Below are 17,936 nucleotides of genomic sequence, written 5' to 3'. Positions count from 1 at the left end.
CAAATGACCATCCTTTCCTTACTTTCATTTTTTTAGTGGCTATCTACGCTCTCTTCTGCTTTCTTCCACTCTCTTTGTGCTGTTCAACACGGTTCAAAAAAAATACAAAAAATAAATATTACAAATTAGACAAACAGAACAGAAACAAAGGTCCGAGTTTCTTTATCGTAAAAATCTTCTTCTTGCCGCCAAAAGGTAAAAAAGTTTCGCTTTTTTACGCGTTTCTTTGCCAAAAGTTTGACTTAAGAGTTACATGCTTGGTTTTATATCATCATCATCATCGAGTCGAAATGACTTTTGTTTCGTTTTTATTTGCTCTGTTTTTTGTTTTACGGTTTTAACATACATTGCACACACATTTATTTTTGTTTTCTGTTTCTGCTTTTGGGTTTCTTCTCTTTCACTTCACAAAATTTCTCTCTGCTTACGGGTTTTGTATTTTGTTTTTTTTTTTTTTTTTGTTTAGATTTTTAATTTTTTTTTTTGCTAGCTCAAAATTAGCAAAATAGTTTCTTCCTCTATTTTTACATCACTTCTTCCACTCGGCTTTCCCATCATGCAACTGTTTCTTCTCCCTCTAACTTTCGCTTAACAAAATTAACTTAACTCTAATCTGCGATTGGTTTTTTCTCGCCAGATTTCCTCTTTCTTCCTTTAACTTTGACTCAAGCTTCTTCAACTCGGATTCTACGCATCCTGCAGTGCTCTTTTTGTAAATATTTTCGACTGCGCTCTTTCTTTTTTTTGTTGTTAGCTGCTGTTTGTTGTTGTTTCAGCTCTGCTTTTGCGGCTGCTCTCGCTTGTTGTTGTTGTTTTTTTTAGTGTGTATAACTATGCTCTATTATTTAAGTTTAGTCTTTGCTTTTCTTCACTTTTTACTCGCGTCTTCAGCGCTCGTTTACTTCGAGACCGGCGGCGGCGGCTTCACCTTTTGCTCGTGTGTAACCCCTAAACTTTATCCTCTCGTATCCCAACCTCCTTTCTCTTATTTATACATAATTTTCTGTTTTTTCTTCTTTTTTATCTTTTTGGGGTTTGCAGGTTTTCTCTAGATTTAATTATGCGAACTGCATCTGCTTCCCGGTTTCTTCTGCCGAATGTTGCTTGTTGTTTCCGCTAGTTGTGGTGTGTTGTTGTTGTTCATATGGTGGTTGTTGTTGTTGACTCCTTTTTTCTTATCCTCGTTTTTCTCTTGATTTTCGTCCCTCCTTGGCTTCCACCGGGCATCACGTTCTCACTCTCGTCCGATATTATATAGTACTCAAATGGGGTACTAATATATTATAGCTGCAACAATTACACAGAATTAGTAAAAGTTTTCTTTGTACTAAGTAAAGGATTTAAATATTAAAGGGAGACAACATCCCGAGGGTCACATGCAAGTTTATAGAATGAGATGATATTTACCTAGTAAGGGTTACCAGTGATTAGGCTGCTTAGTAACTGTACTATATGAAACAATATGTATGCAACAACCATGTTTTCAAGCCGCAAAATGATGGGTGGATGAAGAAAGAAATAAAATGCATTTATGTTTAGTATTGAAAAGGCATAAATCGTTGAAAAATTAAGTATAATGTAATGAACAGTTCTGAAGCAGACAGGCGCAAGCAACAACAAGCAGAGCACACAAAACACATGAAGCCCCGATGATGATTGTTAGTTTTGTGAGTGTTTTGTATAGAAATCAATACTAATATATCGAAACTATCGAAATTTGACGACCGATATTTTAACGTTAGAAAATAAGATAAATCGGATCAATATAATTGTAATATTCCATTTTACTTGTTTTAAAGCGTTCCGAATATTTTAGAATATTTATTTATTTGGATTCGTCAAAGTTAATGATCTATATTTCGATATATTACGTTTCTTTTCGATAAATCCTTAGTGTTGTAGCCTTTGTGGTAAAGGAAAAAGCTCAGTGTAAAAGAAAATGAAATGAGGCGAGTGAGGCGGTTTATTATTTCGAGGTGGGTGAGTGCTCGTTTCAAAGGGAAGCTTGGGTCTTGCTCTAAGAGCAAACAGCGCACATGCAAAACAGTGTGGGTAAACACAAAAAACTGGATGACAAGCTGCTACGACAATAAAAATATGGATAAGTTTTCTTATTAACTCGAAAGTTGTTTATACAAGAAAGGTTTTTATTTAATAGTTTAATTTATTTATGTATGTTTAATCTTTTTAAATATGTTACAGATTTTCCAAAATTTAAATTAAACTTTACTTTCTTTTGAAAATTAAGATCAGTAATTTAGTAGTTTTTTAATTTGTTTTTTTTTTTTATATAAATATTTTAGATTCTTAAGAAATTTCTCTTTTTTCATTAAATTCTTTTTCTGGAAACATTCTTAGGTGACTTTTAGATGAGAAATTCAGAAAAGATATAGTAATGCAGGGACAGAGAGATGGATGCAGTGACAGCGAAGAGATAGTGACAGAGGCGGAGACCAAAAACCCAAACCATGATAGAGCCAAGAGAGGAGAGACAGAGAGGAGAGAGACACTGATGGCAGAGAGAAGACTTCACTCACCTCGCGAAGACCTATTTGGGAGCGGCTTGATGTGGATACTGTGTGTATGCCTCGTCGGGTGATGCAGCTGTGCTAGCCTGTTCGGAATCTGTCATTGGCATTGTTGGTATAATAGTTGGTGGTGGTGCATAATATGGGTAAGTTGGACTAATATACTGTAACGATGGAGAAAAGTTCTATAAAAGAAACCGAAAAAAAAACGAAAGAGAAAAAAAAAACAAATACAAAAATAAATCCAATCGAAAAATCAATCGAAAACAAGTGGAAATATATAATTGGAGTAAAAGAAAGGAATAGAAAGAGTACAAAATTAAGTATCAATCAACGTTTTTCAAGATATTACACACTCAGCAGCACACCAACCGAGAAGAACACACACACACTATTCGTGTGGATCTTCAAGGTTGTCTCAACTCTTTTTCTTTCTTTTCAATCCACAAGGACTCAGGCAGGCAGGCCTATAAGGAGGCATGCCTGCCTCTTGGCAAGGGGAACTCGAGAGAAAGAGTTTCGGGTTCATAATAGATCAATGGCTTACAGAGTTGCCAATCTGCAGAGTGGCCAACTGGGGCATCATCGTTCCATATGGCACGCCCGTGTCGCCGCTGACCATCATCGAGATGCCGCGTGGCTGCACCTGGTTCACTGCCTCCGGTTTGTACGAGGTAACGCCCAACTGAGGGGCAGCCGCCATTTGCATGTACTGAGGAAATTAAGATAAAGAGTTAGTACACTTTCAAGGATCAAGGTAAAACCCAAATGAAACTGGACTTGGCTGGTCTATAAAAAGTATCTATACTGTTAAAAATAAGTATCTTTTGTTAGTTTCACAATTATCTATGCTTCTTTTACATCAATTACTTAGTAATTCATTCAAATCCAGTGCCATATATAAACCCCATAATGGATGCTACTCCACTACTCACCTGATCATCTACCTGAGTGATCGGTTGGGTCATCATATAACCGGGTATCCATTGGGAGCCAGCCACTGGATAGCCACCCACCTGGGGGGCACTGAAGCGGGAATATGGAACACCAATGGGTGTGCCAACATTAACACTAACTCCATTCTGCTGCAGGGTGGGATCATAGGCCACGGGTATACCCTCCGCAGAGACATCGCGCCACGCACGCGCATTCGGATCGGGCGTCTTGAAGAGATTCTTCTTTTTGGGTCCACCATCGGCAAACTTAACCAGCAGGGGATCTTTGGCACCCGGTATTGTGTTACCATTGAACATCTGAATGATTTGCTCGCACTTTTCGCGACTCTCCATGCGGGCAAAGCCAACGCCTAAAGGGTTGAGAGATGTATAAAGTAATTATGAATATGATTATTGAAGGGGATTTGCAACAAACTAGGTTGCCACCTTGAAAGGTTGTTAATTAAGTTGAACACTTGGGGAAAGGAACAGTTTTGCGTGGCAACCTGTTTGTTAATTTATAAACTCCAACACTCACCCTTGGAGTTCATCTGCTGATCACGCAATATTCTGGTCGAAACAACTTGTCCGTATTTCGATAGCATTGCCTCCAGATCAGTTTCTTTGAAGTGGGGCGGCAAATTTGCAATATACAAATTTGTGGGATCCTGTTCCTGTTGCTGTGTGGTTGTTGTATGCAATTGGGTCAGATCAGGGTGGTGTGGTGTTGTTGTTGTTGATTGTTGTTGGTGGTTGTTGAAATTGAATCAGTTTAGTTTGATTTGTGGGTTGTTTTTTTTTCGATTTAGGTTGGTTGTTGTTTGTTTTGGTTTCACACAAATTAACGTTACACAAAAGCAGTTGGCGTAAGCATGTGTGTGTGTGTTTTTTTTATTTGGTGTGTGCGTATGCATGTTGTTGATAAATGTGTGTGGGTGTGTGGGGTAGTGTGTTTTTTATTTGTTGTTGATTTTTTTTAGAGAGAGAGAGGGGAGTAGAGAAATTAAGAACGTAGAGATTTTGTCATTAGTAAATATTCAAGTTGCTAGCCAAAAAATGTTTCTGTTGTCAAACTCTTTTTGGACTGTTTGTCTGTTGTCAGTGTGTTAGTGTGCTTTTTAGTGTGCCTAACTCTTGCGAAGATGTGTGTAGTGTGTGTAGAGTGTGTGTAGAGTGTGAGTGTTTGGATGTAATGCCTGAGACTTATCGGAGAATAACTTAGAGACCTAATCGCTGACTTGATTGATTTTCCCCCCTTCAGTGTCTTTACCTTCGCCCTTAAACGTTGCTTAACTAAGTTAAATACCTGATCAGTAATGTTTTAGGGTTTTATAATGAGAGATCTGTTTGACTTGTTATACTTAGAGTTTAGATTGTCTTTGGTTTTATTTGGTTTGATTTTTGGCCGGCACAGGTTTGTAGCAATTTGCGTACTCAAACAACAAACTTTGTAGTAGGTTGAAGTAGTAGAGAGGTTGATTATATACTTTTGGCTGGCTATAACTTCAAAATACGAGTATACAGTTTATACAGTTGAATATACAGATTCAATATATATATAGAATATTATCATATATGAAGAGAGAGATACGCTATTTGTACTGGTTTTTCTATTTAATCGTAAGTGTGTGAGTGTGTGAATCGTTCAAATCTATGGATTACAATTCATTAATGCCTACGCTAATACATGAGGTCTGGGATTTTTATTATACAGCAAACTTTCCATGTTTTTTTCTCGCTATTTTGCCATGTTTTTGTGTGTTTAATGAGCATTTAATGCCATCGGATTATAAAGTTGGAAAAAAGCTAACAAGAGAGCGAGGCGCTAAGCTCTTTGGATGAAAAACTTTTCGATTTGTTTACAAATTATTAATATGCACGAATGAATGGCCGAAATTGATATTGATGCCGGGGCCATCCCATCCCAGACTCTTGGCACTCGTAAGCCGCTGTAAATGGCTGCTAATAATTGATTACGATTTATGATTTTGAAAAACTGAAATGTTTACAATGTTTCCCGCTCTCTGGGAGGAAGATGGGTAAAATAATTTTAATTTTTGGCTTGATCTACTTAAATTGATAAATACTTTAGCTAAGGTCTACTTAAATTTAATATCTAAAGCCCAATTTCCCATTTAGGAGCTAAGCTACAATTGAGTTATGGGTAAAATCTCTTGGAAACATAAAAAAATTACATATGAGAGCTAAAAGTTTGAACACTTTTCAATTGTTTTCATTATTTAAGAGAAACTAAACTAATGAAAATAAGCGTAATTTGTGTTTATGTATTTTATACAGATAATATCTTGTTCTAAAATGTTTGTTTATCTATAAAGATTTTTTAAATTTAAAACAAAAAATAAATATCTTCTATAATTCAGCTTTAGGTCTACCTTGATGAGTAAGGCCTAGGCTAATAATGATTTAATGGGGTTTACATTTCAGTTACTGCATTCTATATATATAATATATATAAATATATTTGAATACCTTATGAAAATGGTTTTACGCTAAACTGCAAAAGATACCTGTAGTACTGTTAATTTACCAAACAAATCCGCTAACAAACATTAATTGTTCTCACTTAATGCCATTATTTTTTTGGGGGGTTCTTTATTCAACTGCTAAAGGAAGATTAAAGAGAGGGATTATTTATTTGATGACTCTTTCCAGCTTCATAAATATGAACTACAGAATGTCATTAATAAATGAAGTTATATTCTCAATTAATATTTTGGAAATGTACACTATAAAATATATGTATTACGCTATCAATTAGTCTACCGCTAAGCAAAGAAAGATGGTAAAAAAAAGGAAATAATTCTAAAAAGTAACTTGTTTTCAGGTTTACTATCAAATTGTTTCTGTCTAGATTCGGTTATATCGAGATATATAGTATGTGTGGTTTTCTTTTGGTATACGACAAACGGTTATACAAAGAGAGTCTTTGGAACAACACTACGAACTATAGGTTTTTGGGGTTTCGGGTAGGCTCTGGGGGTTTTTATCGGGACTGGGGTCTCGAGAGGGAAGTTAAACCAATAAAGATAAAGCATATGAAAACATAATTAACATATGGTTCATCACAATTAGGTCTGAGAACCTAAAAGTGTGTTTTTTATTTTCTTTTTTAGTTAAATAAAGAAATATTTGGTTCTGATTTGTAAGATATAATGATACCAACACTAGCATTGACCGACTTTTATGCAGATTTCACGTATGACATTTATATATAGGGAAATCTTTACATTTATGTTAAGAACATTCCAATTTATAAAATAACAGGCTCCTTTTGAACTTTGTAATAAAAACTAGTTAAGAGTTAAAGCTAGCTTTAGTTTTGGAGAATACCATATAATGATAAGCTATATATTTCATGTATTTTGGAACTCAATAGTTTCAGATTAATAATAATAATATTAAAAAAATTATTAATATTATAAAATTATAAATAAATCTATATCCAAATAGTTAATATATAAATCCTTAAAATGACTTGATTCTGGTTTTAAATTCTTCCTCTTTTCAATAAAAACTGTTCATGTTTTAAAATATTTTAAACAGACATTCATAAACTTTGAAATTATAAAAACTTTCCGTCATAAAAATCGGTCTATGTTGGTTAGGAAAATATAATTGCTTTTTGACCAAAATTCTCTCTAAAAAAACCTTTGAAAATGCAATCCCAAATCCCAACTGAAAAACTAAATCATGTCTGAAACTTAAACAATAAAATAATACTCTGGACTAGAGAAAGACAACTTCTAGGCGGTACAATTTAAAACGAAATGCACAAAAATGATTTGGTAAAAAAAGGATATAAGGAAACGGATTAGGGAAAGTTTGGAAAGTTTGGCAAGGGAAAGGGTAAGGGACAGGCTTGGGGTTCTCTTTGGGATGGGACACTTTTTGCGGTGTGTGGGGGGTGAGTATTACTTGCATGCAAACAAACGTACAATGGCCGGCCTATGAAGCACCCAGATACCCACTTTGGCCATCTGAGCTTGCACGCCCTTCCCCTGCAATCCTTTTACGGCGCACTCGGCGAAGGCTGGCTGCTCGAAGTCGACGAAGCCGTAACCTGCAAAAAAGCATATTTTGTTTTTGTTTTTCGTTGTTTTCGTTTTTGTATTTTTCATTTTTTTTTTTTTTTTAATTGTTGTTTTTCGTTTTGTTTATTTTTTGTTGTTGTTTTTGTGTGTTGCGGGTGGGGAGGGAATTTTATTTTTATTTTTTTTAATTGCATGTATAAATATATATATATATAAATATATAATAAATATATTGGCAGAGAAAGAGCGAGAGGAGAGATGTTTATTTATAGTCCAATATTTGTTTGGCACACAAATTGAAAATTGAAATCGAAAATTCAATCGAAAAGGAATTAAAAAAAAAAAAATAGAGGTGTAATTTTCGCATTGGGTCACGTGCAACGAAAACAAAAACGAAACCGAAAAGAACGAAATTGAACAAAAACAAAATATATATTTTACGAGAGAGAGAGAGGGGGAGGAAGAAAAAACGGGTGAAAATTAAATTAATAATTAATTAGATTCAGCGGGGAACACAACACCAACAAAAAGAACTCTTAAAATAATTTTAAAAAATTATATATATATTAAAAAGTATATTTATATCGATACACGCACATACATCGATAGATAGAGACAGAGATAGAGAGCAGCAGATACACAATTCATACAGCTCGTTCATTTACCGGGAATATTTACATATTTTCATAATCGAAATGGTAATTAGTCGAGTGCATCAGTAGCAGTTAAAATATATATTTATATATCGGTTGTAAAAGTACAGTGGAAATGCATGAATGACACGATTGCGAAATGAGAAGGAAACCGAACTGAGGAACTCAGGGCAAGTAGAAGGAAATCAATTGCAAACTGGTTAGAATGCCAATATATTTAATTTCGAAAATGATATGTATAGAACAAATATACTTTTATGGTATATTGAAAATATATATAATATAATATAACCTACACAATAACGAACGAGCAATAAAAGTTGTGATCAATTGTTTTAAAAAACTCAAGTTTTTTAATTTAAGAAAAACAAATGCTGAGTGCTCTCTTGGAATACAAGAATTTATAAATATTAATTCTAAGAATCAAATTAAATTCCAATTAGTACTCAGCATTTTGTAAACAAAACCAACCAAGAAAATAATACAAAGGAAATTAATGAAATTTCAGTTTTTGGTTGTTTATATTCTTTTCTTTTCTTGCGTTCTTTTTGGATATCTTGTTCTTTTCTTTTTTTTTTTTTTACATAAACACATACTAATAATACTTGTACAAAAACACACATAAATAAAATAATGATGAGAATGGTGAAGAAAAAAATACCTTTACATTTGTTTGTTGTTTTATCTAAAATAGCCTTGGTTGATATAATTGTTCCGTATCTGAAAAGTTAGAGGCAAAAAAGAGAAAGAAAGAGAGAGAGACACAGGTGTGGTTAATATTGGATACCTAAAAAGGATATATGTTGTCGTTGCATGACAACAACAAGAGTGGATAATCAGATTATAAACACATTCAAGTCTCTATCCCTCGGGCAGGGTGGGTGCGTGCCGGTGGCATGGTGCCACGTGCCACAGATAATGCTTAGATGGTGGGGTGGCGGTTACGATAGAGATAGACACCTGGACTGGTTTACCTTTAGCATAAGCAATTAAAGTGTCATTAAAATGCAATTTTTATGCTCGAGCGCTGCAAAGTAGGCAATGGTAATGTGTACAACCCTTTGCGGCATCCTTCCTGCTGTTGCTGCTCATTTATGCCTGGCAATTATTGTCCAGAAATTAAATCGATACCTTCCTAGTTACACTAGCTAGCTAGCTGGACCCCATTCCCACTCACTATTGCCATAAATACATGGTTATAATAACATTAAAGCCCTGGAAGCACTAAGCCTTGCCCAACTACTAATAAGCCGCTTATTTTGATTGCCTGCAGGAGTAGCAGGAGTGAGAGACTCTGACTCTGCAGCATAAAAAAGCAAAACAAATTAACCTTCAATTTAATTACTTGACTTGGGAATCCCCCCGATCCCTTCTGCTTCCGCTATAAGCGCTTTTCATTAGTATTTTTATGTTCGTGTGACGACGCCGCAAATAAGTTGTTTTTTTATGTAGAAAAGAAATGGCATGACCATAATCAAGTGGCCAACGGTGCGTATACGTAATACACACATAATAATAATGTTGATTTTCTTGTTTTTACCTACTCACTCCTCTTTCTTCTCTTACTCCCTTCTTCCTGAGGCCAAAAATGATTTTGGCGGGCTCCCCAAAACAAAAAAGTTCATTTTTTGATGAAGCGTGCGCACTAATTAGTGGATTTTGTTTAGTTTGCAGAAAGTAAGTCAGGAAAGGAGGAAGTAGAAGTGGAAGTGGAAAGAGTGTTGCTTTTTTGGGGGTTACTTTTTGGCCGCCCGAAGCAAGGAGGATGGAGAGCAAAGGACCTTCTTCTCAATGTTGGTGGTGGTGGGTGGCTTTATGAAAACGCAGCCAAGCGGAATGGACTGAGGCTAAGCCGCTCATTAGCAGAGGGAATGGGATTGGGAGCAGGCATTGGGGATGGGGTACAGCGGATGGAAATGGTTTTCGGGGTTCCGAAACTCTGGCTCCGTGGGGGCAAATCAATAGTCGGTCACACACATTTCCAATTAGTTCATTTCGTATGGATGGCATTTCGTATGCCTGATGTGGCACCAAAGATAGATATATGTATATACAAGCGTATCTCAAAGATACGGTCAAGCCAAGTGGCAGAGAATGGAATACATTGTCAAATTTCTAAATGTACAAACGAGAAAAAAAGGAACGCAAGTGAATACAATTTGGGTAAAAATCATATATTATACCCAGAAAATTAAAATGTATTCCATTGCGTCAGTATTTTGTTACATTTAGATATGGTTAGTGTATTTCATTACATTTTAACTTACGAAATGTATTCGTTATCTAAAAAATGAAGAACTATTCCTATATAAGGGTAAAATCTATATATAATGTTTAGTTTAGAATGAGTTTTAGAGACTTTCTAGTTTTTAAATGTTAAATATCGATTTAAAACACCTATTTTGCCACTTAGAGTACCAAAAATGTTTCCAATAAATACGTTTCTAATGTCCCATTCCTTTCCAACATTTTCCAAGGATTTCTACCGTTTTTCTTCATTAACTTCCACTGCCTATGTCCCCTAAATTAACCCACACTGCCAGTTATTAATGTTCAATTAAAATCGAGGTAGTCATGCATCTTGCTCAAAGGCATCTAGCAACTGCTTCGGCTCTTCAAAGGCCCTATACAAATTAATATACAAATTGATACACATACATTGAGATGTATACATATACATACATGTGCTGTACATGAGAACCCTGGAGCTGCAAAAACAATTAAAGTGAATTTGCATAATGGCCTCCTGCCCAGGGAGCCGTGCCTTGGCAGCCATAATGCAATTTAATGTGATAGGTAGACCAATGCCTCAGGGACAAGATGGAAAACCGCAGGGCACAGAACGCACCAACGAGCTGAGAGAGAGAGAAAGGCTTGATTGCATTCATATCTGATTTCTCTGATTTGTGTGATTTTATTTTTGGCAGACCATTCGAAATGCAAATGGTATCCCCCTTTTTGGTACTCACTGTGCACACATATTAACTAGATCCTTGTCGGTTGTGCCCTGCTGCAGTCCGCGTATGTAGAGATTTGTCTTGGACAACTGCTCGCCGCCCTGCTGGTTTTGATTCTGTGCCGTGCCGTTGGGACCCATGTTCGTGTTGGTATTCGTCGTGTTGCTCAGGCTGGTGCTCAGCGTTCCGCTCTGGGAGCCCGTGTTCGAGGAGCTGCTCGAGTTGGTGTTGCTCGGTGAGGCTGCCGTCGGCACTCGCTGGCCGTACTGTAAAAGATCAAAGGGGGAAAGTAGAGAATTAGTATTGAATAATATATTTTAAAAATAAATTCATATAATTTATCTAGAAAATAATTTGTATAAGAGAGAAACTTCTTATGAATTTCGGTTTAATGTAAATTGATTTTAAATAAAGTAGAACTTTCTGCAACATCTTTATTCGTCTTATCAAGTGGATGTTGCTCAACATGTTCCTAGCAACACTTATTTATATTTGGGTATTGCGCAACATGTTTCCAGCAACATTTATGTTCCTTTGTCAACATTTTAATTTAAGTTTTTCATATATTTAAGAATTATTATACAAATACTTTTGGTAGCGGGTATATCACCATAGGATTGACTTAACTAAAGCTTTCCTACTTATTCGTTATGTAAAAGAAAAACTAAAATAATACAAAATATTAAAATTAGTAGGTAAACTAAGTTTTACAAAATTAAAAAAAAAAAAAAAAAAAAAGATTTTTCTATACTTATTTTAAGGCTTTTGTAAAAACATATGTTTTGCATATGTTAAAAAAATTAATTTTAAGGTTTTTATTCCAAAAAATAAATGCAATATTTAAATGTTTTTAGTGCAAAAGCATGTCGATAATATTAAGCGATTTGGCTGCCACAATCTACTATGTATAAGTAAAAAGAAGAGAGACACTGGACAAGTATTTTTATTGAAATTCCAACTGGAATAGCTGCTGCCATTCGAAGTTATTGAATGCTGCTGCTTCTTGGCCCCACACAATGGATAGAGATGGGGTTAGAGATGGAAAGGATAGCCAGCCATAGAGGTGAGGACAGATAGAGAGAGAGGTGGAAGAGAAAGAGAGAGAGACGGAAGCATTGGCATGTCGACGACAGCCATGACGATGGCGTTTTTCACTTAAAATGCCTGCCTCACATGTATGCCAGAGAGACAGAGGGTGAAAGCAGGAGAGCCTGAGCTTTGCATATAAGGCTCCAGGATATTTGGCAGCTGCACTCGAAGGCGTTGAAAATCTATAAAATTTGTATGCAACAAACAAAAGCTCAACACACACACACACACTCGCTCGCTCCAAACTTTGCCATTGATACATTTTTGAAAATTTGCCAAAAACATTATTTTATTCGCAACAGCAGCAGCGGGGAAAATGCTAAAATATGCATTCAACAACAACAAGTGTGAGTGAAGGAAAAGTTCCAAACGCAAATTCCCAAAAATGCTAACCGAAAAATCAAGCGAAACACATTTTTTTTGTTGGATTTCTCTTTTGTTTTACGTATAAATAAAGAAGGGAAAAAAGGTTTTTGCGGATTGGCAAACTTTTTAGCCAGCCGCAAAATCCATTTCCATGAAAGCCACTGAATCCTGGAGGTTATTTAGAGAGAGAAAAAAAAAGAATAGACGACAGCTTGCTAATTGATTCGTGTCAGGGCTGAAAATGTTTACTAAACCTTTCGAATTTTTACAGATTTAAAATGTAAAAAGTAGTGAATCAAGTGGATAAACATTTGACCTTTTTTAGTGTATGAATAGCTCCAGAAAAGAGTTTTAACTCGAAGAGTATGTAACTTTACTAAAAACCTTGTGAATAAAAAGGAGACGATCCACCTGTCGTATACTTAATTTCCTTTTTTTGAGGAACTCTGGCTGACAAAAGCTGATAAAATGTACTCCCACGCATGTGTTTTTCTTTCTTTTTTTCTTTCGCATTTATCAACACAGTCGTGGAAGTCACGCCTCAGCGAGCTGGCAAACACAAATCATAAACTCTGCTCTTTCTGCTATCTCTGGTAGCCAAGACCAAATAAACTTTGAGACTCCCCAAACTCGTTAAGTAAGTCCAAGTCACATCTAAGAGATGTACTCACTCGGGTACAATTTGTACAGTTTTCCATGGCCCTAGACTAGGCACAACCATGGCCTCTCTCCCTTGCTACTGCCTCTTCTTCTCGCATGCAAAACATAATTAAATAATAAATTCAGGCAGCAATTTTAGTAGTCAGCAATTGTTTATCTGCTCTACACTGCGAGTGAGTGTGTGTGCGAATGTGTGTGTCTGTCTGTTTGCAAAAATACTTGAGCCAAACAACACTCATACGCCCTGTGTGCCAATGAACTTTTCTCTCTTCTTTTAGCTGCCTTAGCTGGCTGCCTCGACGCTTGTCTGATAATGAAATTATATCGTTCTAATAATTTTATGCACACAGCAACGACGCGGACAATATCTAAATAAGTAAGCTAACACATGGGCACATTTATATAATATATTTACAGTGGAAGGTTTTAAAGTATAGTTAACTCTTGGGAATTTATTTAAATAATTATTATATATGAAGTATAGGGAGAAAATTAGTTATATAATTATAATATTATGTATTTAATTAGTAAAATTTATTACAATTAATAAATAACAGTAAGTAAAATTATAAGAAAAAACTAAAAAGTACCTTTTCTTTTTAGTTTTTTCTTTTTTCAATTTATTTTAAAAATAATTAAGGGATTATAAAACATAATTTCACACTAAGCTATTTAACATTAAATTATGTTCCGTAATTCCCTTATTTATTAAAAAATAACTAAAAAACAGTACTCTTTATTTTTAATTTTTTCCTATATCGATTGCCTACTGTATATTTATATTAAATTTATATTATGTTCTCCCTGTGTGTGTGTGTGTTCTTATGTGTGTCACGCTAAAATGAGCAAACGACAACTTGGCTGGCTGGCTTTTTATTTTATTTAATTTGTTGTTCTTTTTACTGTTTTTATATCGTCAGCTTGGCTTTTTACTGTTGTATTTTTTCTAGTTCTTCGTTTTTTGTTGTTTTTTTTTTTTTTGCAAAAAAAATTGCGTCATTTGCAAAAAATTTCACGCTGCGAAATCTGCGCGGTTCTTCGTTGCCTTTTCGCTTTTTTTTTTTAGATTTAGTTAAGTTATCTGGGATTGCGTTTTGTTTGGCTCTTTCGGTAGCTATTTTTCACCATATTTCTTGTGCTTTTCTCCCAATTTTTGTGGCCCACACGTGCCTGAGACTTTGGCCAACTGTATTTGAGAGAGAGAAACAAAAAAAAGTTTATGCACATTAGCACGATAGTTGGGATGTGTTAACCTCTTTGCCGTTTGTATTTCGACGCTTGCTTTTCCGCTGCTCCTCTGTTCCGCTGTTATTTATGCGCATTTAATTTGTTTACTTATTTATTGCATTTGCATGAGCAAAAGCGGAGCCAACTAAAAATACAATTTAATGGCATAAGCTAAACTTTTTGATTGCCCGCCCCGGCAGCGATGGGACACAACGAGAAATGATGTCGTCGATGGATGCCATACCACCATTCCATTCGATTTCGATTCGGTTCGGTTCTGTGACGATGACGATGCCAAAACACGCAATTGTTAATGGCCTCAATTTATGACTGTTTTGTTCGTTTGTTCTTCCATTTCGGTTTTCACTAGATTAGACAAAGGTTTTTCCTCAGAAGGAAGGAGGGAGGGAGTTGAGTTGAAGGGTAACACAAGACCCTTCAGGGGTCATCGTAGGTAGGTGAGCCGTAACTACTTTTGATATGGGTCCAAGACTAACACAGGAAATGGCCCTTAAATATCGATTATGAAGATTGACAGCTGGCCTTTTTATTTTAATGCTTTGACAAAATGTCAGATGAAAAGTGGTAGCGAAGGAGTTAGAGAAAAGTGAGTTATTATAAAAAGAAATCATCAAGAATAAGGGTGGTTTGTTGTCAATACAGATTGTATTATTTATGATTTAAAGTTAAAAATGCTTATTCTATTTATTATTCTATTGCTTTTTAATTTATTTCAGAAAAAATATAATAATCAAATGCAAAAATATCAAAGGTAAACCCATAACCTTCCTACTTTTCCCCTTTTAATTATCTTTTCAATATCTTGCCCCCTCTCTGCAATTTCAATCACAAACTTCTCCAGTGCCAACATCTCCATTAAGAAGCCATCAACAATTATTACCAAAAAGAAAATAAAGTAAACAAATATAATAAAAACTCCAAAAGGCAGAAGAGAAACCAAAGTCAAAGATCTCCACCGAGAGATCCGCTTGAAAGAGTCACGTGCCAAGAAGTGTGAAATACAAATGGACTTTTGTGTGATTTATGATGTTCGTGGCGACATGAGCAGAGCCACACATAAAATATATAATTCACTTAAGCCAAAAAGAGAGCTGAGTCTTCTCATAGAGAACCAGGAGCCTCGAGGGGGTCCGGGGTCGCTTAGGCTAATAAATCAAAATGCAAAGACCAAAGACGCATACGAAATGGATGCACTCCACTCATTTTTAGTCACTAAATCTCGGCCCCACATAAATCCACTCCATCACGATTAGTTGACAGTTATTATTTGTCCAAGTACTTGCCAGCCTGTCAAATTTGGTTAGCAATATGTAGGTCCATAGAGAATGGGGGTTTATGTGAGATGTTTCAATTACTTAAGGGTTAAAAATCCTTATTTTTTTTGGAAAGGAATTTTAGAAGATAATTTGCATATATAGAGTCTAAAGAAATATAAGAATACATCATCTGTAATTTAGGACAAATTAAGACTCTTCTTGAAGGCCCTTTCTCTACAGCTCAAAATGTTTTCCGATTTTTTTTTTAAGCAAAAACCCCTTTGTGGGGGTTGCAAAACTCATCAAATCAGGCTGCCAAATCCGGATTTTCCTCTGATTGGACCAGGACACCACCACAACACCACCACCATTCTATCCTCTCATGGCTTTTCCGCATAAAAAATGCCGCTCACGTGACTTATATAAATTAAATGCGTTTGGGTTCTCGAACTGGAAGCTGGCACGGAACTGATAGATGGATAGATGAATTCATCTGCTGCTGCTAGGAAGCTGGGAAATGTTAAGCGTCAGATAACAGGCAGCAGAAAACCCCCTGGAAAAAAGAACGAATGGAAGGGGATTTCCCCTCAATAATTGACGCAAGTCATGCCCACAAGAGGTAGGGGCGTTTTGGGGGGTTTAGGTTAAGGCCTTTCTCGGCAAATATTTGACGTGCCAACGGCAGTTCGTTCAGAACTCGGCGTAGAAAGAATTTCGAATTATCTGCAGGTGGAATTTTACTCACAAAACCAGAGAAAAATGTATGAAATTTTCTCTCAGCACCCAACCACCACCCACACAAAAAAAAGAAAGGAGACGAGAAATAATAATTCATGTGAAAGCAAGCGGTTTATCAGCAATAATTCCTTTTCTCACAAAGAATTTTCAATTTCAAATTATAGGCTGTACTTTCCAGGGGGTCAATGGCATGTCCACAATAATTATGAGCATGAAAACATTGCTCTTTTGTTTAAACAGTCGGGATACGGTCATTAAACCCGACCTTCAAACCAAAATTAAGTTGTATAATTTATCTACAACAAAAGAGTTGCCAAGTAACTTTTATAATCATCGCTGATAAGACTGTAATCAAAGAAAATTTATGAATTCCTTCCAAGAAACTCAATGCAATTTCTAGTGACCCCATAAATTCGCAGAAGCTCAAGTTTATTTATAAATAAATGGTCTTGTTAGCAGCCAAATTAAAAATAATTTTGCTGTAATATTTGATTCTCTTCAAAATATTTATTTATAAATATGTCAGAGGCGCGATAGTTTCGTCCATATTCATATCCTCGCGCGGTAGCACAGCGAGTTCCGTTGCCGATCGTTACCAAACCAAACTAAACTTCCACTCCCTTCTCTCCATCCATTTATATCTTCTGTCCACGTTCTTAATTCAGTTGATCTATATACCTCTCTTTCTCTCCTATGACTTTCGGTAGCGCGACAACGGACCTCACTCGCCAGCAGAGACTGCGCTCGTCTCTGCTGCTATGCCTCGCGATGCGCTTCTTAGAAAAAGCGTACTTCCCCGAATTCAGACTGCTCTCGTCTCTGCTGCTATGCCTAGCGCAACGCTTCTTAAGAGAAGCGTTCTTCCCAGAATTTATCTCCGACACGGCCTTCCTGACCTACCACACGTCCCTGTGTGTTGAGCTCGGCATTAACCACATAAATCAAAAGGAATAAATCACAATAACTTTCTTATTCTTTTCCTAACTTTGATTCATTCAATGCTTTTTCTTTTCCTTATATTCTCTTATTCAGTTAACCAATAATTGAGTCACTTTCCAACCAATAGCTAATTCTGACTCAACCAATAAACATACACTTTCAATTTCTCTTCACAAACTCAAATAGAGCTACAGTGGCTCCACTGTAACTCCATGCAACTTCAAAAATTGTAATTTTCTGTTACATAATTTTCTTCTTCATCAACATTACCAGGTCACCAAGACCTCCGCCATAACACTTCTCGTCCCTGCGAGACAGCTGTCATACTGCTACAACATTTCCTCTAGTGGGACACTGACGCACATCTCCCGATGCCGTCCACATTCTATGTTCCACTCCGGAACACCGACGCGCATTCCCTGATGCCGTCCACACTCTACATAAGTTCCACTCAGGGACACCGACGCACATTCCCTGATGCCGTCCTCATACTATTTCCGACGCACATTCCCTGA

General features: G+C 36.1%; 1 protein-coding gene across 18 annotated transcripts in view; it reads right to left on the bottom strand.

Moving 5' to 3' along the window:
* Positions 1 to 431: 431 nt before the first annotated feature.
* Positions 432 to 17,936, bottom strand: part of shep (alan shepard) — a 142,326-nt gene continuing 124,821 nt past the window's right edge. For 6 of the 18 annotated variants that reach the window (XM_070285942.1, XM_070285943.1, XM_041775334.2 and 3 more), the window contains 8 exons: positions 11,138 to 11,391; positions 8,830 to 8,888; positions 7,420 to 7,544; positions 4,002 to 4,143; positions 3,464 to 3,834; positions 3,076 to 3,240; positions 2,538 to 2,713; positions 432 to 1,287 (listed from right to left, as the gene is read on the bottom strand). In XM_070285942.1, the coding sequence (XP_070142043.1) occupies positions 2,549 to 2,713; positions 3,076 to 3,240; positions 3,464 to 3,834; positions 4,002 to 4,143; positions 7,420 to 7,544; positions 8,830 to 8,888; positions 11,138 to 11,391 (1,281 nt within the window). In that variant the 3' untranslated portion in view covers positions 432 to 1,287; positions 2,538 to 2,548. Of the gene's footprint in view, positions 1,288 to 1,407; positions 1,449 to 2,537; positions 2,714 to 3,075; positions 3,241 to 3,463; positions 3,835 to 4,001; positions 4,144 to 7,419; positions 7,545 to 8,829; positions 8,889 to 11,137; positions 11,392 to 17,936 lie in introns of all 18 variants that reach the window. The other 12 variants (XM_070285944.1, XM_070285937.1, XR_011445017.1 and 9 more) reach the window with 11 other exon arrangements.

The sequence above is a fragment of the Drosophila kikkawai genome, chromosome 3L, assembly GCF_030179895.1.
Source record: "Drosophila kikkawai strain 14028-0561.14 chromosome 3L, DkikHiC1v2, whole genome shotgun sequence".
In the NCBI taxonomy this organism is placed as follows: Eukaryota; Metazoa; Arthropoda; class Insecta; order Diptera; family Drosophilidae; genus Drosophila; species Drosophila kikkawai.
Note: the sequence above shows the minus strand (reverse complement) of the source record. Positions and strands in the feature narration are given on the sequence as shown.